Consider the following 25,512-nt stretch of genomic DNA (forward strand, 5'->3'; position numbering starts at 1 on the left):
AGTATAACAAGGTAATATTCATTCACATAATGGTACCAAATTTATAGAATTTTAGTTCTTTTGGTACACTTATTGTTTAAAATTCTAAACCCCTTTGGTTCGTCTATCCTAGACGTCAAAGTTCCAAAATTTACAATTTTAGTTCTGTTCCTACACTATGTTCCATGTAAGTACTTTTGTACACTTATTGTACGACATTTCCTGAATGACCTTTTTCTATACTTAATTTCAACCACAGCAAACTGTGACTTTTTCTGGATGTATTGGTAGGATTTCCAATGATTCTGACTGATCTTCACTTCAAAATTTACTATCAGGAAGAATTGTACCCTGTGAGCCAAAAATGAGCTTCGTCACCGAACACAATTTTTCGATTTTTTTATTTTTTTTTTAATGAAATTAAATGATTTTTTCCTTTGCGAGATGTTTTATGGATAAATTATATAATGAACTGAAGTTATCTAACAGTGAAACAAAACACGAAAACGGGATGGGCTATTTGAACAAATTCACCCTTTATACATATAAGCCCTTTTTCTACAAAATATAAGTCCCATTGTTCTTGTAGGTAACAATGGACTTGAATGTAGGTGGACCACTTTTTCTTTTTTACATACAAATAAAGTTTGGTATTTTCAAATTCCTCTTCTTTAACTCCTTACACTCACAAAATAAGTCTTCTGTTTCTTCTCGAGTGTAAACCAAAAGTGAAAATGAAAAAAAAAAAAAACAAACAAACAAACACCAAAACCGGTAAAATGTGGTCAACAACAAAATAGGAAAACCGAAACTGAAAATAGTGTAACGCTATGTCAGCAATGTCAAGGTCGTTACCAGCATCAGCATCAACACCATCCATAACGATGGTCAACTTCCGTATGAGGAATGGATGGAGTTGGGATAAGTGAATGAGAGACTATGGCGCATATGGCACGTCAACAACAAAACAAAAAAAATACACGCGATACATATTAGATGGTGATCATTTGTCTTAACATTTGTTCATCTTATGGGCGTGTTATTCGAAATGCCTATTTTGGCTTAATCACATCTGCTAAATGAGATTGATGAACATAATTATGTCTCTACGCGTTTAGTTAAGTGACACCTACTTATCGCCTTGTCTTTATGTAAATTTACAGTTATGTGAAAAAAAGTGTCAGCTGCATTTGTTAATTAGATGCCATCATTCAAAAAAAAAAAAAAAAAATAAATAAATAAAAAAAACCTATCGAGAAGCTCTTTTAATTTTGTGATATTTGGCCCAAAGAGGAAGTAAAGTTTTTTGTTGACCGGAGTTAAAGTTTCGTAGGTGGCTAAGTAGGGCATTATACCAAATGCCATATTTTGACAAAAATTAAATATTTGTCAAAATTCATTAGCTTCTTCTCCACACAGCATTGTTGTTAGAAATCATTCCAAAAAATGCAGCGACAAAATAACATATGTGAAAAGAAACAAGTAAAAAAGCTGTAAGTTCGCCGGGACCGAACTTTGAATACCCTCCACCATTTGGAACGAATTTGGAAATTCTCAAAAACAATAAAATCCGTTAAAAATTCTGTTAAAATCTTAAAAATACCGAATATAGCTGTTGTATTAGGGTCTATACGACGACATGGACCTGCATAGGTAAATTTTGTCATAAGCCATTACAATGTTCAAATGCGAAACTAGAAAAATCGTTGAATAATTTAGCTAAAATCATCCAAATACCGAATATCTGGAAGTACATTTATATGGGGGATATACGAAGACGAAGACCTGCACAAATAATTTTCTGTTTTAGGCTGTAGTATCCAGTACGAACATCAAATACCAAATTTGACAGAATTCCGTTTAATAATGTCTCTAAAATCAACAAGGTACCGAATATCGGGAGGTACAGTTATATGGGGGCTATACGAATGCGTGGACCTTCACAGACAATTTTCTGTCTTAGGCTGTAGTATCCATTACAAACATCAAATACCAAATTTGAAGCAATTCCGATGAATAATGTCGCTAAAATCATCAAAATACCGAATATCGGGAGGAACCGTTATATGGGGGCTGTACGAAGACGTGGACCTGCACATACAATTTTCTGTGTTAGGCTGTAGTATCCAATACGAACTTCAAATAACAAATTTGAAACAGTTCCGCTGAATAATGTCGCTAAAATAATCAAAATACCGAATATCGGGAGGTACCGTTATATGGGGGCTATACCAATATCCTGCAGACATAATATACATTTGAGCAAAATTTTATCAATCTACTTGAATTCGTTCGGAAGCTAGAGTGATTTCCACAGACGTTCGGACAACGCTAAATCGGGGTCTAAAATGTCTATTTCCACCATACTATGGTGGAGGGTATAAAAAATGAAGAGCAAGCAGTTTTCGATTGAAACCTCTAATTCTAATTTCTTTATAAGAGATCGAATCATACTCTATACGAATTTTTACATTCTATTTGAAAATCCATTTTTAAATTTAGAGTTCTTCTTTCAGAATTTCCAGAGATCTTCTAAATGTAGCTTCGCAGATAATTTCCAAGAAGATCAACTCCACCAATGGATGGATTTTTTTTAAATGTAATATTTCTCTTGAAACTCATACTCTTCCAAATTGTGTGCCGGAACAGTTCTAACTAAGGCCAATTCGATGTTAAAAATAACTTAATTGGCCATGACTGGCGTTGAAAACTTGCCAGCCTATAAAAACAACATGCTCTTCATTTATGTCGGGCGGATAGTAGAATACATAGATTACAAAGATTTATGTAAATTTTTGAAATCGACTAATGTTTTTATTCTTTTTTACTTTTGATATAACTTGACAACAATGCTAATGTCTGTTTTTTATTCTGTTTCTAGTCGAAATTTCAAATATGATCAACGGTAAGTCCAAATCGACAGAAAGTAAATTTGTAGAATTTCAAACTTTCTCAATATAAAAAATTTGAATTTGGCAAGTCATACCAAGAGAAAGTTTTTGAGTAAAAGTTAATATTTTAAATATTATGGGGAATGAAACAATGGGAAGAAATTTATGATAAATGTGATATTTGGTATCTAAGAAAAAAAATCGTATGTTTTATTGGCCTATTTATAGAAATTCACTAAAAAATCCAGACTCATTCTACGATTATATATAATATGTAAGAAGGACATAATAGTGTTTTGGTCATAATTCAAATTTTTATATGGTAGATGATATATATGTTTTAATTTAAAGAACCTTTTAGTGTATTCAACTGGAAATTTTTGTTAGAAATTCGAACAATTTTTTCACTAAAATTCGAAGATTTTTGAAAGTTCCTCTTCTTCAAAGTTGTCATTAAAATCTAAATTCCATAAAAGTCTATTTCAAATTCTGACAGAGCTCAACAAAAGACTCTTAGTATTCCCTTTACAAAACCTTTCGCCTATGTCGCTCACCTCCATATAACTTATGTAACCTTTTTTTTAAATTCGAACTCGGAATCAGCATTCATGATTTCTACAGAAATTTGGAACCCGAACTTCCCCCTGTGTAAAGATAATTTGGCTTATGATAATACGTAAACTATACCTGGAAAATGTTGAATGGGGACCGTTAGGAATTAAAAATGTACACAGGTTTTAAAAATTATTTTTTTTAATTGCGATACCTCAGGTATGGTAAAACAGTCAGGCTTAATCCAATTATTGTTCTTGCTTTTATTTAAAACCGACGTTTATTTAAGGTAGAAAATTGCATTGTTTTGGAAAGATCCACCAATCCTCGTCAGTACCCAAGTTTATGTCTGGGGAAATTCTCCCAGGGAGTTATTTCAAAAAAATTATTATCGCAGAAATTTTTTATAAATAAAATCTTTATTATTTTTATATCCTTAGCCATATGGCTACAGAGGGTATATATCATTAGATACGACCAAAACGTGCCTCATCCAAATAACGGTTTTAGACTTTAGGCCTCTTTGGACTGAATCCGTTCCAGGACATTTGGAGTCGATCTAGCGATGTCTGTCCGTCCGTTTGTCTGTCTGGCTGATGCGCACGATAACTCTCGAAGGCAGTATTCGATTTGATACAAAGTTGGTACATCGTAATATTATTGTCAAACTAAGATCGTGTTCGGAGATGGACAATATCGGTCCACTCCTTCTTTTACATCTCACACAAAATGTCAAAATTTTCAAAGAAAATAATTTTTTGCCAGAAAGAGAAAGGATAATCCGATTTTGCTCGAACTTTGCGAAAATGGACAATATCGGTCCACTCCATCAGGTACCTCCCCCACAAAGGGTCAAAATTTTGAATAATTTCAACTCTTATAAAATTTGATTTTTGAGTCCGATTGTCTTCAATTCATACGCATCTCAATAATTTTATTTACCCAAGGCCTGATGTGGGAAAAAAATTTATCGGCCCACTCCCTCTGGTACCTCACACACATAATGTCGAAATTTTTAAAAATATATATTTTCTGCACAGAGAGACAAAAGATAATCTGATTTTGGTCCAAGTTCGCAAATCCTAATATTTGCGTTGGCGCTAGGTCAGGTGCGAAAATTGATAATGTCGGTCCACTCCATCAAGTACCTCCCCCACAAAGGGTCAAAACTTTGAATAATTACAATTGTTATAAAATGTGATATAACAGTCCGATTGTCTTGAAATCTCACACATCCCAATATTTTTATCAACCGAAGGTCTGGTGTTAAGATGGAATATATCGTTCCGATTCTTCTGGTAACTCACCCACAAAAGGTCGAAATTTTCAAAAAATATTTTTTGCACAGAAAGAGAAACGATAATCCGATTTTGCTCCAACTTTGCAAATCCTAATAATTCTATCAGTGCTACGTCAGGTGCTAAAATGGACAATATCGGTCCACTCCATCAAGTACCTCTCCCACAAATAGTCAAAATTTTGAATAAATACAACTCTTATAAAATTTGATTTTAGAGTCCGATTGTCTTCAATTTCCACACATCGCAATAATTTTATTAACGGAAGGTCTGGTGCCAAGGTGGAAAACATCGGTCCACTTCTTCTGGTACCTCCCCAAAAAAGATCGAAATTTTCAAAAAAAAAAAAAAAAAATAAATAAATAATAATAAATATTTTTTGCACTGAAAGAGAAGCATTAATCCGATTTTAGTCCAACTTTGCACATCCTAATATTTGCGTCAGTTCTAGGTAAGGTGCGAAAATGAATAATATAGGTCCACTCCATCAAGTCCTTCTGGTATCTCCCACACAAAGGGTCAAATTTTTTAATACCCAAAACGTATATAAAATACGAAATAAGCATCAGGTTCTCTTTATATTTCACACATCCCATTATTTTCACTAACAAAAGATCTGTTATGAAGATGGGATATATTGATCCACTCCTTCTGGTACCTCCCCCAAAAAAGCTCAAAGAAAGCGATATAAGCATCCAACTCTCCTCAGTCCAAGCCTGGCACGTCGCAATATTAAAATAGCCAATATTGGTCCATTCTTTCGGAACCTACTAAATAAGAAGTTAAACATTTGAATAATCAAAATATTTTTAAGTAGTCGTACATTGACTGAGGGTATATATCTGTCGGCAAAACCGACAGACACTCTTTAACTTGTTTGATCTACTTTTTGTCTTGTCATTTTCGAGAAAAATCAAAAAAAAAAAAAAAAAATGCGTTTTACCATTAAAATGTCAATTTTGACTGTTTGGGGAAAATTTGGGAAGTATAGTAGCCGATTCGTAGTCGAATAGGATACCTGGCGGTTTGTATATAGTAAGAATAGTTTCTCATAAAATAATAGGTCTTCTTTAGACAAAGGGCTTATAAGGAGGCTTAATGGCCGTTTTTGATTGTTAATAAGATCCCAGCAACCAGTTGGTTGTACGACCGTTAAACGCCAATTAATGTGACCAAAAAATATTCGACAAGGTCACATTCAACTCCGTTTTAACAAATTCACATTTGACGTTTTCAATAAAAACAAGTTCTATGTTTAATACATTCATTAGTTTATTAACCCAACAAACTAATAACTGGTTAAAATTCTGACTATGGCCACATGGCCAAAAACATATGTGCCGAGCCATAATTAATATCTTTCAAATCCCAAAACTACTGTTACTTTTTGTTTTGCCCAAAAACAAAAGCACAAAAGTCTAAAAATGGACATGACAACACCTACTACCGCCAAAAAAAACTGCAATGTTAGGGTCATGTGGGGTCAATATCAAGCGTTTCATTGTTGTTGATGCTTTTTCTTATTTTGGGCAGAATGCAAAATCATTTATTTCATTTTGTTGCCATTGTTTTGTTTTCCCAAGCTACAATGTGGCTCGCTCCAGCTTGCCTCTATGCATTGACATTGAACACACTGACAAACCAGCCGGCTGTTAATAAAATCACCACTTGCGTGTCTAGAGTTCGAAATGTGGTTTTTGGGAAAACTGCTGATGATGCAGCCAGCTCCAGTAGCTCAATAACAGCAACCGATCTATTTGTTTGTCTGTCTGTATCACTGCTGTGTCTGAGTATTAGTTGCTTTAGAACATGCCAGCCACTGTAATTATGCTGCAATTGCAATTTTTGTTAGCAGCTTGAGTTACTTGTTGTAGTTGCTGCTGCTGTTTGTTGTTGGCATTGACTTATGGAGCAATTGGTTACAATGTTAAGCGAGTCGAAAACCTTGTACTACCAAGCACTAGTCGGTGCAATAGTCAGGGGTTCAAATGTTCGCTCGGTTCGGGTCGGTCAGAGGGGCTATTTGCCATTTGTTGCTGTTGTTGGCAATAATTGCCAAGTATGCAACTGGCGGCGAGCCGTCGAATGTGGGTAAAGTTCGTTGGTTAACCTTCTAATGTTGCATGTGTTTTTTTGCGTCTAGAAAAGCAACAACAGCAATAACAAAAAGCTCTGTGTTAGGTGTTGTCTGTCACCGGTTGAGCAGTGTTTTGAGATTTTTTTTGTGTTTGTTCTTCTCGTTTGATATTGGACTTTTATAGAAGAATTTGTTAATGTATTATGGACTTGAGCATGTTGCATGTTCAAGTTCGATGCTATTTTTTTCGCTGTACACCAGAGGAATGTAGTTAAACTTGAAAGTAATAATTTTCATATTTTTCTTTTTTATGAAATCAATTATTTCTAGAAAGATTTTGAGAAATTTTTTCTCACATTCTGAAAGAATAATAAATTGAACTTCGGTATTTCATTAACAATTAATTAAGAAAAATATGGCATTTTATGAGTGGGTGCTTATGAATATCTTGCATGTTCGATGCTAATAATTCTTTTAAAAAAATGAAAGCAATTAAATGTGAAAGTAATAGGAAAATTATGAAGATTTTATCTCATATTCAAAAAGAGTTATTTATTTAAATTAGGTCTTCAATTTTCCTAAGGAAATGTATAAAAAGAAATAATTTTTTAATAATTAAAATGATTGAATTTAAACTTGTTGCATGTTTAAGGTCTATGTTAATTTGTCTTTTAATGCAAATTAATCTTGAAATTCATTTTATTTAATCATTTATATATGTAGAACAAGTAAAAAAGCTGTAAGTTCGGCCGGGCCGAACTTTGAATAGCCTTCACCACTTGGAACGAATTTCAAAATACCGAATATCTGCACAGACAATTTTCTGTCTTAGGCTGTAGAATCCATTACGAACTTCAAATGCCAAATTTGAAACCATTCCGGTTAATAATGTCGCTTAAATCAGCAAAATACCGAATATCGAGAGATACCGTTATATGGGGGCTATACGAAAACGTGGACCTGCACAGACAATTTTCTGTGTTAGGCTGTAGAATCCATTACGAACTTCAAATACCAAATTTGAAACCATTCCGGTTAACAATGTCGCTAGAATCAGCAAAATACCGAATATCGGGAGGTACCGTGAAGCCCCTATCTATACGAAGACGTGGACCTGTACAGACAATTTTCTGTTTTAGGCTGTAGTATCCATTTCGAACTTCAAATACTAAATTAGAAACAATTCCGGTGAATAAATTCGGTGAATCATCAAAATACCGAATATCGGGAGGTAACGTTATATGGGGGCTATACCAAAACGTGAACCTACAGGGCCCATTTTCAATACCATTTTTCTAAAACCCTCAAATGGACGAAAAAGGGCTCATTTTCTGGTATACCGGTTGAAATATATGTTAGCAAGGTAAAAAGTATCTGTCGGTATTGGCGCTAGATGTATACCCTCAGCTTCATATATTTTGGCTTGCGTTATGATTATCAAATTGTTGACCGTTAATGGGGGGAGGCTCCGCAGGAGTGGGTCAATATTTTCGATTTCGTATCTGACATTATTCTAATATAAATATTACAACGTGCCAGGGAAATACCAGAAGGAGTGGGGCGATAAATTCCATATTCACTTCAGATCTTTGAAGAGAATGGGATGCTTATTTCGCAATTTATGATCGTTACTCAAATGTTGGAGGTACCACAAGGGGTAAGTCGATATCAATAATTTTCACATCAGATCTTGAGTTATATGAAGATATTCACAATTTTGACCCTTTGTGGTGGTGGTGCCAGAAGGAGTGGTCCGACCTATCTCATCTTAATAGAGTTGTTAGAAATATTGGGATATGGGGCAAACTTATTTCACATTTTATAAGAGATATACAGATATTCAAAATGTTGTTGTAAGGAAGGTGCCAGAAGGAGTGATATTGTCAATTTTCACACATAACTTAGAACTGATACAAGTATAAGGGTTTGCAACATTTGAACAATGTCGGATGATCCTTGCTTTTACTATGAGTTATAGCACTTCCTATGAAAATCTTGACCTTTTGTGGGTGAGGTACCAGAAGGAGTGGTGCGATATTACCCATATACCAGCAAATCGGATACTCCCTTTGAGAGTTATCGTGCGCCATCCAGCCAGATAGACGGACGGACGCACGTTGAGGCACGTTTTGATCGTATCAACTTATATATACCCTCTATAGCCATATGACTGATGGTATAAAAAGTCGATCTGAATCGGAATATAAACTTTTTTTATTTTAAGAGCAATTTGGGTCACTTATCATTGAGTTGTAATTTTTATATACAGGTATCATAGTTTAATCATAGTGGCTCCCCCAGATAACACACAGGGTGAAATGAAAAAACTGCAACCAATTCAGACTGCTGTCATTTCTAAGCCACTCGTTTGACAGCTGTTAAAATTATTCCAGTGACAGCTCATTATACTGTTTACAAGCATACAAAGGCATTTCGGTGAGAATTTTCCAAAAAAAAAGTTATTCGTGATGGAATTCAAGCGTGATAGTGTGATTTCGTTATATTTGGCCGGAAAACCACAAGTGGCTATCTTTTGAGCACTCCAGCATTTGAAAGTGAATAAATCTATTGTGTCTAGTACCATGGCTCGTTACCGAGCAGAAATGGAAAAAAACTGCAACATCAGCAGAAATGGTTCCAAAAGGAAAGAAGGGACTTGATCAAAACCCGCGTCGCAGGGGCCGAAAAATGGCTCGAGACTGGACGTATCGCAATATTTCATTAGGCAAATATTGAAAAATAAGCTCGGGGTAAAGCCATTAAAATTCAAAAAAGTGCAAGAACTTACACCGCAACAGAAAGAAAATAGACTCAAAAGAGTTAAAGAGTCGCTTCGCTTGGTCGAAAGTGGTGAACTGCCTGAACTGAATTTGGTTTTCTCCGCTGAGAATGTTGTCCAGCAGTTTGTAAACAAATAAAACGATCGTGTTTACTTGCCAAAGAGGTCAGCTGAAAATGTGCGCCTTCTATTGGCCACCAGAACTCAAACGCCGGCCATGGTGATGGTGTGGGCCGCCATAACAGCCGATGGTCGCTCTCCGCTCGTATAATCGACCGTGGCATCATAGTTAATGCCGAATATTATCGTAAAAATATTCTGGAGGGTGCGCTAAAGCCTAGGGCAGGCAAACATTTAGGCCGCAGACCAGACAGGACTCAGCACCATCGCACTCAACACGCGCTACCCAAGAATGGTTACAAAATATGGTTCCTCGCTTCATTTCTAGCGCACAATGGCCACCAAAATCTCTGGATAACAATCCGTTGGACTATTGTGTCTGGAGTATTTTGGAAAGCAAGGTTGGCATTAAAAAATATCAAAGTGTCGATCACCTCAAGCAAGCGTTTCGCCGGGAATGGGCCAAAATACCACAGAGCAACATACGTTCAGCGTGTGACGGTTTCATTGGCCGTTTGAAATCCATAATTCGTGCCAAAGTTGACCAATTCGAACAAATCTAAACTTATTCTAAAATTTGATGCTATGTCCGACATTGTTTGCTTTCATTCAATAAAATTAAAAAAGAAAATTTTAAAATTATGGCGTTTGACTTTGTTGCGTTTTTTATCTCACCCTGTAGTTTTGAGTTTTAGCAATGTAGTCCAACCGAATCACTATATGCAGACAAATTTTAGAAGTCGAGTTATTTCAAGGTAAACTCTGCTCTAGTGAAGATTTCCATGGCAATTTTGTGTGCATTTAAATTATGAATCATTTAATTTACCACAAATACCATAACTCATATTGCTCAATTTTCGCACAAACACTTCACATCACATGCCAAGTTATTATTCTGCTCTTCGGCAAATTGGTGGTGCCAGAAGATTTGCCAATATTCGCAATGAATATTGATTATATTTGCCAAATATTACAAATAAATATTCAAATAAAAGCCGATTTTTTATGGGCATTTGTACCAAACGAGCGATGTGCATTGCTGCAAATCCACCAAACCGTATGGCGAACAGAACCATCATTGAAGTGTTTGTAAAGAGCCCCATCCACGACAAATAGCATTACAGAATACATTAAAAACACCTTTTTTAAAAAACCCCAAACCAGCTTTTGACCAAAGACATCATTGCTGACTCGGCTTGCTTGCACAAATAATCTGCGAACAATTTGTTTGATTGTTTGGCTTTGTTGTTGACGCCGCTGCCACCAATGCAACCAGCGTCTTGCATAAAGAACTCAATTACGACGGTGCCATATTCGAATGCATTTTGTCAACTCATTTGCCAAGCAGAACTGTTGGTGGTGCTGGTGTTAGTATTGCGTTGCATGGTGCCAGACATTTGACAGACAATTTGTCATCATCAATGTCGTCGCCGTCGTTGTCGTCTTTAAATCTAATTTTGCATGACCAAAATTAATTCGCACTTAATTCAATATTTGCTTTGGGGTGTCAAGGACCTCCCCCTTTAAGTGGTTCTGAGTATTTTACGTGGTCAATAATTGGTAATCTTTTGTTAGATGGTGGGGTAAAATATTGGATTTACAGGCATTTTAAAAGGCAATGAACTTTGAAGAATAACTTTTCGAGAAATTCCTTTTCTCTATAGTTTAGAAAAGGGTTTCTGTTGATCCCTGATGCAGATAGGAGCCTCCGAAAAAAATGATCCCCAAAAGCATACCTTGGATAGAAAAACTCTAAAAGGGTTCTTTCTGTTGGATAACGACTCTAAAATGTATTTTTTTCATAGAAGAAGCCCGATTACAGGTTATCTAAATTCAGAAGATACCTAATGGCCTTCAATATAAATTATTTTATAGAGTCCTAATGCAGGTTGAAGCCTCAGAAAAAAAAATGATCCCCAAAAGTTTAGCTTTGATCGAAAAACTCTAAAATGTATTTTTTTCATAAAAGGAACCCGATTGCAGATTATCTAAATTCAGAAGATACCTAATGGCCTTCAATATAAAGAAGTTCCAAGAACGTTTTCTATAGAAGGGAGCCGAAAGTCTTCAAAAATGGTCCTATTAGTCGCCTTCTTTAGGGTAAAGTAGGCGAAAAGATCTCCATTTATCATTTATCAATAAATGGTCTTCGATGGACCACTATAAGGTATTTTTTAGATAGAAGGCCACAAACACATCCCCTGCAGACCGAACATTTCCAAAAAGTCTTCTTTGGTGTTCTATATGTTCTTCTAAAGGTGTTTTGTAGACTTTGACAACCTTCCCTATAAATATAACATCTCAAAAGAAAATATCTTAAAGGAAAAAGTTCTACATAGAAACAAACAATACCTCTGGATCGCATACAGAATCTTTTATTAATTTTCTAATTTCGACAAACGTTCCAAAAAACTCTCTATAGATACAAATCCTTAAATGAGTATTCTATAGATAAAAAATATATACCCTACAGACAAAGTTATTTTTGAAGGTTGCCATGGGTTGAAAGACTTGAATAAGTCATTAAAAATCTCTCAAAGGTCTCATATCTACAGAGATTCTTTGGAGATCTCTATAATCCCTTCTTTAGTGCAAAAGGTCATTTAGATTTGCAGTAGATAGACTCTTTAATGTATTTTACGTACGAAAGACCTATAAAGGGTCTTATACAGATGGAATGCTTCTTAGAGGGGCTGAATAGTTGAAAGGCCTTCAAAAGTCCTCCAACAGATAAAATAATTTCCATAAAGTCTGCAATATAGAGGAGAATAGATTTAAAATATCTTCTATATGGGTCTATCTTTTATTTGGGTCTTTTGAAGATAGAACCGCCTGAAAGGACCTTCACACATACCCAAGGTTTTATACACTCTACTTTATGACCACAAATGGTATATATCATTTGATACGGTTAAAAATTTGACCAATCCACATAACTGTCTGTCTCTTAGGATGAAATCCATTATAGGTGTAGACTAAGAGACGTTCTTCTATTAATCTAGCTGGAACTCCTGATAGCTCTTGAAGAGAGCATTCCATTTACTACAACCATTGCACAATGGACCCACATCCAATTTGTCTGCCCAAAACTATTTCAATATCTACATATGTAAACCCTAGAAACCAACAGTGACCTCTTTATCAAATTTCATATTTTCGGGATTCCCCTCATTCAATACCCACTTTAGTACCACTTGGTACCTTTCCAAAAATTATAGTGCATATTTCCAAAGCCACCTTCATACCACATCTATATCAAATTTGAGGATTCTAGCGCTATCCCTTCACCCAATACCAAATTTAGCACTATTCAATTAAAATATACCATCTAGTACTTTTCGTACACATTTCCAAAACCACCTTCTTATCTCAATTCCAGATACAAACAGAGACCTCAATCTAAAAATTTCATGATTCCACCTCTATTCCTTAACTCAATACCAAATATAGTACCATTCAGTACTTTTCGTACAATTATAGCATCCATTTCCAAAAACCACCTCCTGATATCAATAGAGACCTCAATATCAAATTTGAGGATTCCAGCCCTATCCTTTACCCAATACCAAATTTAGTACTTTTCGTACAATTATAGCACCCATTTCCAAAACCACCTTCATATCTTAACCACAGACACCAGGAGTGACATCTTTATTAAATTTGAGGGTTCCAGGGTAGGATACCTAATACCAAAATTAGTATTATTTAGAACTTTTCGTACAATTATAGTACACATTTCCAAAACCACCTCCACAGCTTTGTTCCTAATACCAATGGAGACCTCAATATCAAATTTGAGGATTGCAGCCCTATGCCTTCAGCCAACACCAATTTAGTGACATTCAATACTTTTCGTACACATTTCAAAAACCACCTCCATATCTCAGTCCCAGATACCAACAGAGACTTCAGTATTAAATTTCGGCATTTCCGCTCAATGCCTTCCACAAATACCCACTTTAGTACCACTTAGTACTTTTCCAAAATTTATAGTACATGTTTCCAAAACCACCTTCTTATCTTAATCACGGACACCAACAGTGACATCTATATCAAATTTGAGGATTCCAGCCCTATCCCTTCACCAAATACCAAACTTAGTACTATTGATAACTTTTCGTACAATTACAGTACACATTTCCAAAACCGCCTCCATATCTCAATATGGAGGAAGAGATTCAAACAGATACATCAATATAAAATTTCATGATTCACCTTCACCCAATACCAAGTATAGTGCCATTCAGTACTTTTCGTACAAATATAGTACACATTTCAGAAATCACCCCCATATATCAAGGCTACACATGCACATCGACCCTAATACCAAATTTCAGATTTTAAGCACTATCTGTTTACCCTATACCAAGTTGTACCAAATATAGTATTATTTAGTACTCTTCGTGCCCTTGTAGTATACATTTCCAAAACTACTACTTTATCACAAACCTAGCACCAACAGAGACCCAAAAATATAACATTTCAAAATTTCAGCTTTATCACACTTAACCAAACTGTTCCAGATTTAGTACCATCACTTAGTACACATTTCCCAAAACCGCCTTCATATATCAATCCCATTTCCAACCTTGATTTTCATACCAAATTTCAAGATTTTAGCTCTATCCGTTGACATAATACCAAATGTTACCGTTTTAAAAGTTTAGTACGATTTTAGAACTCTTCGTAACCTTAAAGTTCGAATTTTAAACAATTCTTTGGTACATTTCTCTTGCACGATTTTAGAACTGTTCGTATCGTAATATTATTGTCAAACTTAGATCGAGTTCGAGATGAGCAATGTTGGTCCTCTCCTTCTGGAGAGGAAAGAAAATAATTTACTGCACAGAAAGTAAAAGGATAATCCGATTTTGCTCCAACTTTGCAAAACCTAATATTTCATAAGTGCTAGGCCAGGTGAGAAAATGGACAATATCGGTCCATTCCATTAAGTACCTCCCACACAAAAGGTCGATCTTTTAAATAATTAAATCTGGCTCTCTTTTTATTTCAAACATCCCATTATTTTTACTAACACAATATCTGCTGTGAAGATGGGATATATCGGTTCACTCCTTCTGGTACATCCCCCACAAAGGGTTTAAATTTTAAATATCCATGAAGCTGATAAAACCCGATATTTACATCCGATTCCATTCAATATTTCAATCAACCCGAGATCTGTTATAAATATAGTAGAGAACGGACCATTTCTACTGGTACCTCCCGCACATTGGGTTTAAGATTTTGAAAAACAAAGCGCTCAAAGTAAGCGACAAAAGTATCCAACTCTTTTCAAATTGTACACATACAAACATTTTTGCTAACCCAAGATCTATTGTGAAGATGATAAATATCTCCGAACCCATTCTAATACCTCACCCACAAAGGGTTACAATTTCGTATAATTATTTCTGTCATAACTTGGGATTCTCTACAACTCCAAATATTTCTTATAACTAGAATTTAGCGAAATTTATGATTTCCAACAAAATTTGATGTTCGATTCCTCCAAATTTTGCAAACACCAATATTTTTATCTGTATTAGATGAAGTATGCAAATGGAATACTTCGGTCCGCTATATCTGTCACCTCACGCATATTTTCACATTTTCTTAAAATTTGCAGCTAACTCATATAAAGTGAAGCAAGTGGTCGATATAGTACAAACCTGTCACGTTGAAATATTTATAACATAGGTCCGACACGCAATGGACAATATTGGTCTATTCCTTTATAATCTAAGACACATAGGGTCAACGATTTGAGTAATCATTTCACAATTCAAAATATATTCAAATCATCGAATATTGGCTGAGGGTCGGCAAAACCGACTGATACTTTTGGACTTGTTTTATTAGATTTATGGATTTTTCAAATGCTCCTGACAGAAGTGATTCTACTTAGGTTAACGATCCACTTTTTTGACCCTACTGGGCTTGTACCGAGGATTGAACAGCATTTTTGGCATCGAACATTTTGCGGCGCACTAAACTCGCTAGGATGAAATTTTATGTCTTATTGTTTTATATTGGATATTTCTCAGGGCTCAGTTGTGGTTAAGTTGAAATAGAAATTCGCGTTGATCAAGACTATTTATATTGGTTCTCTGACGAATATTTCGAAGTTTTACAAAGAGAATATAAAAATGACGGAAAATTGAATAAAATTTACAGATTAGTGTTACACGTGTCAAAACAACATTATGTAATATACATGGTCAGCATATACATATATATGTAAATAAGTGTTTTATAGGCATTTAAATATTCAAATATGCTACACATCTGACGTTACAATCTACCGATACGTTCTGTCTTGTTAAAATTTCAAATTCGGATAGTAAACAAATTTTCGGAAGAGTAAACAAATCTTAATACCTCATGTTGTAGTTCAAGAAATTCACATTCAAAATCTAATATTGAAATAAGATTTTTAAACATTTATTTTTATTAAAATATTTAACTTACATTTCAAGGCCCACAAATCGAAATTGTTCAAACCCTCCATAAATTGTCGGGTGTGTAAACGACACAGCTCCGAAGCATCGGGGTTACGTGAGGCATCAAATGGCTTGCCAATCGATATCAGTTTCTGGCCAATGCTGTAAAGGTATTCTGTAAAGAAAATTTTAAAAAAAAACAATAACAAAAGCATTAGTATAAACAAATACAAAAAAAAAAAAAAAAAACTATAACATGTTTTTGTAATGAAATGTTGGTTAAAGATAATTTGATTAGATATTTTGATCTTTGTAATGGTTATCTCGTTAACAGGCAGAGGCAGGTGCCTGTCATTGAACCCCTGACTCATAAAAAATTGGAACAAGTTCAGTTCAGTTAAGTTTTTTTTTTTTTTTTTGATAAATGGAATTTGATTAGGTCCGCGTGCAATCGCGATGATTTAACACTTTAATGGATGTTTATGCACCTTGACTGATTTGGCTTTGGTATTAAATTGTTATTTCAATTGAATACGAAAATTAACTTCTTAGACATTTCAATGTTGTTGCTACCAGTGTAACAAGAAAAAGAGAATGAAAGAAAAAACGTGCACTCGTTAGAAGTAGGCGAGCTAATTCCATCAGCTATGACGATGACGATGATGGACATCATCATTCGTTTAATGTTTCATTGAAGGTTCACACTAAATATCTTTGGTTGTATGCGCCTGACCTTAAGAACGTGTTTCCAAGTAATTACAAATTGACTTGATAATATTTTTAAATGTTTAATTAATGCATTTAAATTCAACTAAAAACGGTTTATTATATTTTTTATTAAATAAAAGATTTTTTTATTACAAAGTGGTCCATATAAGTTGTCTATTTCTTATTCGAATGTAAATTTATTCAATTTTACAGCAAACATTTAAAAATTGACTAATTTATATGAAATTAAAATTGAAATTTTGAAGCCTTACGGTTCGTTTATTATGAAAAAAAAAAAACTAAATAGAGACTGATATATGTAGAGGAATGATAATACGGCTTATAAGAGCAGGCTGTCATCTTATATATTTTTGAGGGTGGGGTTTTTATACCCTACACCTTGATATATCCTCCTTTCCGTTTGTAACATCCCTAAATATTCGTCGTAGACCCCCTAACGTATATTTTCATGATCAGCATAAAATTCTAAGTCGATTTAGGGATGTCCGTCTGTCTGTCTGCTAAAATCAATATACAGCCCACAATATTTGAAGCAGAGCTTCACAATTTGGCAGAACAATTTGTATTGTGTCTAGGTTGGTTGGTATTGAAAATGATACCCTCCCGATGCTCGGTATTTTGATGATTTTCACGGATTTGTCCAACAATTGGTATTTGTAGGTCATAATGGGTTCTAACTCCGGTGGCGAAACATTGTATGTAAAGGTCCATGTTTTTGTACAGCCCCCCATATAACGGTACCTCTCGATATTCGGTATTTTGATGATTTTTGCCGCATTTTTCAACGGATTTGCCTAAAAATTGGTATTAGTGGTTCGTAATGGATTCTAGCTTCGTTTGCGACATAGTATGTATAGGTCCACGTTTTGGTATTGCCTGCACATAACGGTACTTCCCCATATACGTTGTTTTGATAATTGTTGCCACAATTTTCCACGGATGTGTTAAAAAATTGGTATTTGTAGTCCACAATAGTTTCTAGCTCCGGTGGCAGAACATTGAACATTTAGGTCCACGTTTTCCTATAGCGTACCTATAATCAAACTTAATGATTTCTTACTTGTAAAATCTGTGAGATTTGAACAGGCGAGTTTCTCTATACCTATAAAAGGGAAATAGACTGAAGAACCCAGAATCTTGAAATTTACCACAAATGTCCGTCTAGGTGCGAAGGCGTTTGATAAGGATGGGTTTTTGAGTATACGTACTAAAAAGGTACGGAAATAACTAAAAATTTAATAAATTGAATTGTATTGGTAAAACGTAATGAGCTAGAATTCTGAAATTTAGAATAAGAGTCACTTCTAGAGTGCAGAATGTATGTACCAAAGTACTTTTGGAAATTTGAAGTTTAAAGGTTTCGCAATTTTCTAAAATGGAACCATTTGGTATATATTTGAATGGATAGAGCTAAAACCTTGAAATTCGGTATGAGAATCAAGATTGGAAAAAGGATTGATATAAGAAGGTGGTTTTTGGAAATGTGTACTATGTGCGCGAACTGTACTAAACGTTAATAAATTTGGAACAGTTTTGTTTAGGGTAAACGAATGTAGTTGGAATTTTGAATTTTTTGCATTGGAGTCTCTGTCGAGGGTAGGTTTGTGAAAAAGAAGTGGTTTTGGAAATCTGTACTACAAGTGCACGAAAAGTACTAAATAGTACCATATTTGGTACAATTTGTTATTGGATGATCAGATGATGCTTGAAATCTGTAATTTGGTGTTAGGGTGTGTAACCTGGACATATGGAGATGGTTTTGGAACAGTGTACCATAATTGTACGATAAGTACTAAGTGGTACTTAATTGGGTATTGGATGAAGGAAAACAGCTGGAATCCCCGAATTTAATATTAAGATCTCTTGGTATCTGTGATTGAGATATGGACGTGGTTTCGAAATCAGTACTATAATCGAACTGGAAGATGTTAGTGGTACTAAATTTGGTATCTGGAGCTGCTTTCCTACGAATACGAATGAGATATGTAGGTGTTTTGGAAATGTGTACTATAATTGTACAAAATGTAATAAATTTGATTTTGGGTGAAGGGATAGGGCTCGAAATTTCATATAGATATCACTTTTGATGCCTGTGGCTACGATAAATGTGTACTTTAAATGTACGAAATGTACTAAGTGATACTAAATTTGGTATTTGGTGAAGCGAATCCTCAATGGAAATGTGTAGGTGGCTTTGGAAATGTGTACTAAAATTGTTCGAAAAATACTAAGTGATACTAAATTGGGTATTGGTTGATGGGATGCTGCTAGAATCCCGAAATTTGATATTGAGGTCTCTGTTGGTATCTGTGATTGTTATATGGAAACGGTTTTGGAAACGTGTTCTATATTTGTACGAAAATTATTGAATGTTACTAAATTGGCTATTTGTTGAAGGGAAACTGGAATTCCGAAATTTGATATTGAGGTCTCTGTTGGTAACTAGGATTGTTATATGGAGATGGTTTTTGAAATGTGTACTATAATTGTTCGAAAAGAACTAAGTCGTACAAAATTGGGTATTGTGTGAAGGGATGGATATGGAATTCCAAAATATGATATTGAGGTCTCTGTTGGTGTTTGTGTTAAGATATGGAATTGGTTTCGGAAATAGTTACTTTAATTGTACGAAAAGTACTGTTTGGTACTATATTTGATATTAGTTGAGGGATTAAAGATAAAATTCTGAAATTTGATATTTAGATTACGAATGGTATTTCCAGATATGGTATTTGATATTTGACGGTGGTTTGGAAATTCATTCCATATCTGTTGGTATCTAGAAATGAGATATAGAGATGGGTTTGGAAGTGTGTACTTCAATTGTACAAAAAGTTTGGTTTTAAGTGAAGGGATGAGGTTGGAGTCCTGAAATTATATATAGATATCTGTCATAGTGTCTGTGGCGAATATATGTAGGTGGATTCGCAAATGTGCACTATAATTGTACGAAAAGCACTAAATAGTACTACAATGGGTATTGGGAGATAGAATTCCAAAATTTGATATTGATGATCTGTTGGTGTATGTGTTAAGGTGGTAGTTTTGGAAATATTATTGTACGAAAAGTACTAAATTTGGTATTGGTTGAATAGAATTCTGAAATATGTTACATAGATTACTAATGGTATTTGTTTTCGAGATTTAGCGGTTGTTTGGAAATGTGTCCTATTTTGTACGAAAAGTACAAAATGGTACTAAATTTGGTATTGAGTAAAGGAATAGAGCTGGAATTCTGAAATTTGATATGGATGTCACTGTTGGTATCTGTAGTTGAGAGAAGGAGCTTGTTTAGATATGTGTAATATAATAGTACTAAATAGTACTAAATTTGATAATAGGGAAAATTACACAGCTGAAGTCCTGAAATTTGATATTGAGGTAACTCTTGCGTTGGATAGAAAAATCGAATGCGGGTCCATTGTTTAATGGTTTTAAAGATTTTGAAGACTTTTTGATGTAAAAGGTAAACATTTTCCTTTCCGAAAAATTGGGGTAATGTAAAAACCTTGAAAGTCTGAGCATTTAGTATAATATATGAAGTTTTCACTAAAACTGTTGTAAAACCGAACAAACATCTGCGTTTAGGTATAGTTCAATGATTTGTAGTTTAAAAATATACCCCCATCTTTCACGGGATCACTTCAAATTTCGTAATTGAAGTTCGTATCGGATACTGCCTTCAATGACAGGAAATTGCTTATATAGGTCCACTTCTTCTGGTTATATCAAGGATGGTATTTGGTGTTGGCAATAGGTATCATCTTCCGTTATAGAATATTATCTACTCAAATCCACAATTTTCGCACAGCACTCTTATAAAATATACCTAATTATATACGGTATTTATACTATATAAGGAACAATTTTAAAAGATTTTTTTATAGTTTATAGTATAGAGATATAACTATGTTCTAAGCCATATATCATCCTAACTGAGAGATATTAAGCATTTGTTGCACAATTAACACAAAACAAAATTGTTATGGATGGAAGCTATATCCAAATCTCATCTGATCTATTTTTTTTTTTTCTAAACTTTTAACATCTTCACCCTTTATTCAGCCATATCTCCGATCTACACCAATGTTTGTGGTATCATTTGAGGATATTTTTTCTCACATCAATGTTCTAAATCAACTACATTTTTTGTGATGAGATAATAGTTTTAATATTTTATAACATTTCGTAATATTTTTCATTGTATATATACAAACACCTTTTTGTTTTGCTTTTTTAGTTCGTTCCAAAGGTGTGCGTCATACTTGACAAATGTTTTAATTAGAAATTAACACATTATTGTTTTTTTCCGGCTTTTTGGCAAATAACTTAGAACTTCTTCGTGCCATGCAGTGAGTAGCCTCTTCTGTGTACCAATATGTCAAAAGGGGATTTTTTTTTTCACAATTTTTCACTTTAATAACAAGTAAAAAGAAATCATAAAAAACGGCGAGGGTGTGTTGACATTCGTAATTGTTTGAATAAAATATTAGATGTTATTTTTTTTTTTTTTTTTGAAATACAAAGAATAACAAGAAAGTATTATAGTTATAAAATTTTTATATTATGAACGGGATACATTTTATTAAATGAGTGGACTTTGTGATTGATGTCGTCTCATAAAAGCGACAATTTGTGGCCGAAATTTAATGTTCTTTGTGAAATGTTTTCAAAATAAACAAATGTGTTTTTGTTTGTTTTTTTTTTTTTTTTTACTTGATGGGATTTAAAAATTTGTTAACAAATATTAAAAAATTCACTTACTGGGTGAATTCTGAAATAAATTCATTCATAAAAGCTATGGTAAACAAAATAAAATTCTATGGGGAGTTTACGGTGATTTCAGATTTTAATATCACATGTTTGGCTTATTTACTTGGAGGCTGTAAATAATTCAGTGAACGCCGTAGCTTTGAGGAATACTTTTTTTTGGCAAGAGGCTAGTTCGAATATACAAAGAAATATATAATATACAGGGTGAGATTAAAAAACTGCAACCAACTTCAGACTGCTGTCATTTCGAAGCCACTCGACCGACAGCTGTCATAATTTTTCCTGTGACAGCTCATTATATTGTTTACAAGAGTACAAAAGCAATTTTGTGAAAATTTTCCAGGAAAAAAAAGTTATTCGTGATGAAATTCAAGCGTGATAGTCTAATTTCTTTATATTTGGCTGGAAAAGCACAAGTGGTTAGAGCACTTCAGCATTTAAATGTGAATAAATCTTTTGTGTCTCGTACCATTGCTCGGTACCGTTATGCTGGTAGCGTAGCCCGACCTCAAGGAAGTGGACGGAAGAAAACAGCAACAACATCAGCAGAAATGGTTCGAAAGGTAAAAAAGCGACTTGATCGAAACCCGCGTCGAAGTGGCCGAAAACTGCCTCCTAAGTTGAACATATCGCAATATACCATTGGGCAAATATTGAAAAATTAGCTCGGGGTAAAGCAATTGAAATTGCAAAAAGTGCAAGAGCTTACATCGCAACAGAAAGAAAATAGACTCAAAAGAGCTAAAGAGTTGCTTCGCTTGGTCGAAAGTGATGAACTGCCGAATTAAGTTTTCTCCGTTTCCGATGAGAAAACATTCGTTGTCCAGCAGTTTGTAAACAAACAAAATGATCGTGTTAACTTGCCAAAGAGGTCAGCTGAAAATGTGCACCTTCGGTTGGCCACGAGAACTCAAGCGCCGGCCGTGGTGGTGGTGTGGCCGCCATAACACCGATGGTCGCTCTCCGCTCGTATTAATCGACCGTGGCATTGGAATAAAAGCCGAATATTATCGTGAAAATATTCTGAAGGGTGTATTAAAGACTTGGGTACGCAATCATTTTGGCCGCAGACCTTGGGCATTCCAACAGGAGTCAGCTTGTATTAATCGACCGTGGCATCAGAATAAATGCCGAATATTATCGCGAAAATATTTTGGAGTTTATATTAAACGGCACGCAAATATTTTGGCCGCACATCTTGGACATTTCAACAGGACTCAGTACCATCGCACTCAGCACGTGCCACCCATGAATGATTACAAAATGAGGTTACTCGCTACATTTCCATCGCACAATTGGCACCAAAATCTCCGGATACCAATCCGTTGGACTATTGTGTCTGGAGTATTTTGGAAAGCAAGGTTGGCACTAAAAAATACCAAAGTGTCGATCACCTCAAGCAAGCACTTCACCGGGAATGTGCCAAAATACCGCAGAGCAACATTCGGGCAGCGTGTGACGGTTTCATTGGCCGTTTGAAGGCCATAACTCATGCCAAAGGTGACCAATTCGAACAAATCTAAACGTATTCTAAAATTTGATGCTATTTCCGACATTTTTTGCTTTAATTCAATAAAATTTAGGTCTTCCATAGACAGAACGGCTTATCTAGGTCTTCCATATACATAAGGTATTTTACTGAACTGTCATAAATATAAGACTTATTGCAGTTCTTTTGGGAACAGAGAAAATTCTAAAAAATGTCCATCAGTTTTACGAAGTTGTATAGAATATCATAAATAGGCCTTTTATTCAAAAAATACCTCCAAGGTCTAAAAGAAGAACTTCTGCAAGTTTTCAATATACCGGAGGGCATTTATAGTTCTTCTACAGATATAATGCACTTTACAGGTGTTTTACGGACCAAAGATCTTCTGTTCAGTGCCTCCTGTAGACCAAATATCTTCTGCTGGTCTTCTGCACACACATGATCATCCATAGACCTTTTGTGGACATTAGACTTGTGGACAGTAGGCCTTATACGGTATTTTTGTATTACATGTAGGCCCAAAATAATGACTAGTATATGTCCTTTGCATTAAAAGTAAGCTATGAAACATTGAGTTAACCTTGCTGTTAAACTTTTATATATCCAAGTAATGAGTAACGACAGCATGGAATGAGCCTGTCCGAAACTAGAATTGCAAAATGAATTCATAGTGCCAAAAAAAATAATCTGGTTAATGAGTTATTTCCAAAAGAATTTCACATTTTATACTTGAATAATTGTATTTTATATTACTAAGTAATGAGCAATGACGGCACAGAGAAAGGCAGTTCGGTGGTTCAAATTTCTGTGCCAACAAACAACCAAGAAAATTAGAAAATACGATATTTCGAACAAAAATAAGGAGGTGGAATATGACACGAAACCAGCGAGTTTTTCTCGAAAGTTAAGAATGGGTTAATAAAGAGAGAGAGAGATAGAGATAGAGCGAGTCAGCGAGAGAGAGGGATAGAGATAGAGTAGTTGTTGGCAAATTTAAGACATCAGCTAAAATGTCTTAAATTTCCCTTTCGTTTACTCTCTCTCTCTCCCTCTCTTTTGTCTCTCTTTCTATCTTTCTCTCTCTCTCTCTCTCTTTATTAACCCTTTCTGAACTTGGGAAAAATTAGCTTGGTTTGCATTTTTTCTAGCTAAATATAGTATTCCTATGGATAGAAGACCTCTTACAAATGTTTTTAGAATAGAAAACCTTCACAGACTGCCTCTAACATTCCTTGTAAGCTATGAAATCATCATCTTTCTCCCCGTCTAATTCTCTGCCACTCAAGATTTTACGTGCTTCCATAAACCTCAACAGATTATATTATGCAAATAAGCAAATGCTAATCCGTAATACTTCCTACACTTTATTTTCTATAATTACATGCTGGACATTGAATAGACCTTTTTTAGAATGTTTGTGTAATCTTCCTTATCTTCTATGGGTCGGTCGGTCCACTCTACGCTTAGCTGCATGTCAATGTTTCGCTTTTCAATGCGGCTAATAATAATATCAAGCTCATCATCATCCGCAGCTACAACGACGACGATGGTGGCAATTGATATTCACCTCACAGTCGGCAATTGATCACAGCTTGACTAAGCTGCGTCGTTTTATGGTTTCGGAAATTTTCATATCATGATTTGGTATGCCATCGATGTACGCTACTGTGCTGGTTGTGTTTTCTTATTTTCAAAATTAAAATTTTGCATAAATATCAGCGAACATACGAGAGCGAAAATAAAGAGCAAATTATTTCTCAGTACAAGGTTGGGTATGGGGGTGGCCAAAGGGGAATTTTTTTTTTCGATATTCGAATGCCTAGAATTCATAATTTCTCGATATTTTGTGCTCATTTGTTGAGCGAGGTATTAAGTGGCGATTGTTATGTGGCAATTGAAGCGTAAGAACTGCTTTTAGATTTATTCTCTGATAACTGACATCCGTCCGTCCGATGCGGGTATTTTGATATGCGTCTTGTGTGTGTGTGAACATTTTGAAAATTAGATTGAAATATTTATTGAATAGTTTTGAGAATTGAGTATTCGAAATATTTGTATTTTTAATTAATTGGCTTAATGGAATGTATCGAATTAAATCTCTCGTATAGCTTATGCATACCTACACGATTGACAGTTATTTGTAAGTTCTAAACTTAACTTTGGAGCAGAATATAATACCATCTTAATATCCGACATCGTGGTAGGTTGTCAGAATAAATCAGTATAAATTGGACAGGAGATTGCTAAAACAGGTTTTGAAAGAAAAACGCCAAAAAAAATCACCGATTTTTGTTAAATAATTTCGGAATAATCAGCTCCCTTATTCTACCATTTTTAAACAAAATTGAAAAAATATAAAAAATTCTTAAACATGTTTTGAAA

The 25,512-nt window shown here is 34.7% G+C and overlaps 1 protein-coding gene across 2 annotated transcripts in view; it reads right to left on the reverse strand.

The window, feature by feature from the left end:
* The window catches only part of LOC101890985 (O-acyltransferase like protein), a 69,701-nt gene that overhangs the window by 26,167 nt on the left and 18,022 nt on the right, over positions 1–25,512 (reverse strand). For both annotated transcript variants that reach the window (XM_059120956.1, XM_005177487.4), the window contains exon 3: positions 16,168–16,314. In XM_059120956.1, coding sequence (XP_058976939.1) covers positions 16,168–16,314 — 147 coding nt within the window. The remainder of the gene's footprint in view (positions 1–16,167; positions 16,315–25,512) is intronic.

This window comes from Musca domestica, unplaced genomic scaffold (assembly GCF_030504385.1).
Source record: "Musca domestica strain aabys unplaced genomic scaffold, Musca_domestica.polishedcontigs.V.1.1 18, whole genome shotgun sequence".
NCBI lineage: Eukaryota > Metazoa > Arthropoda > Insecta > Diptera > Muscidae > Musca > Musca domestica.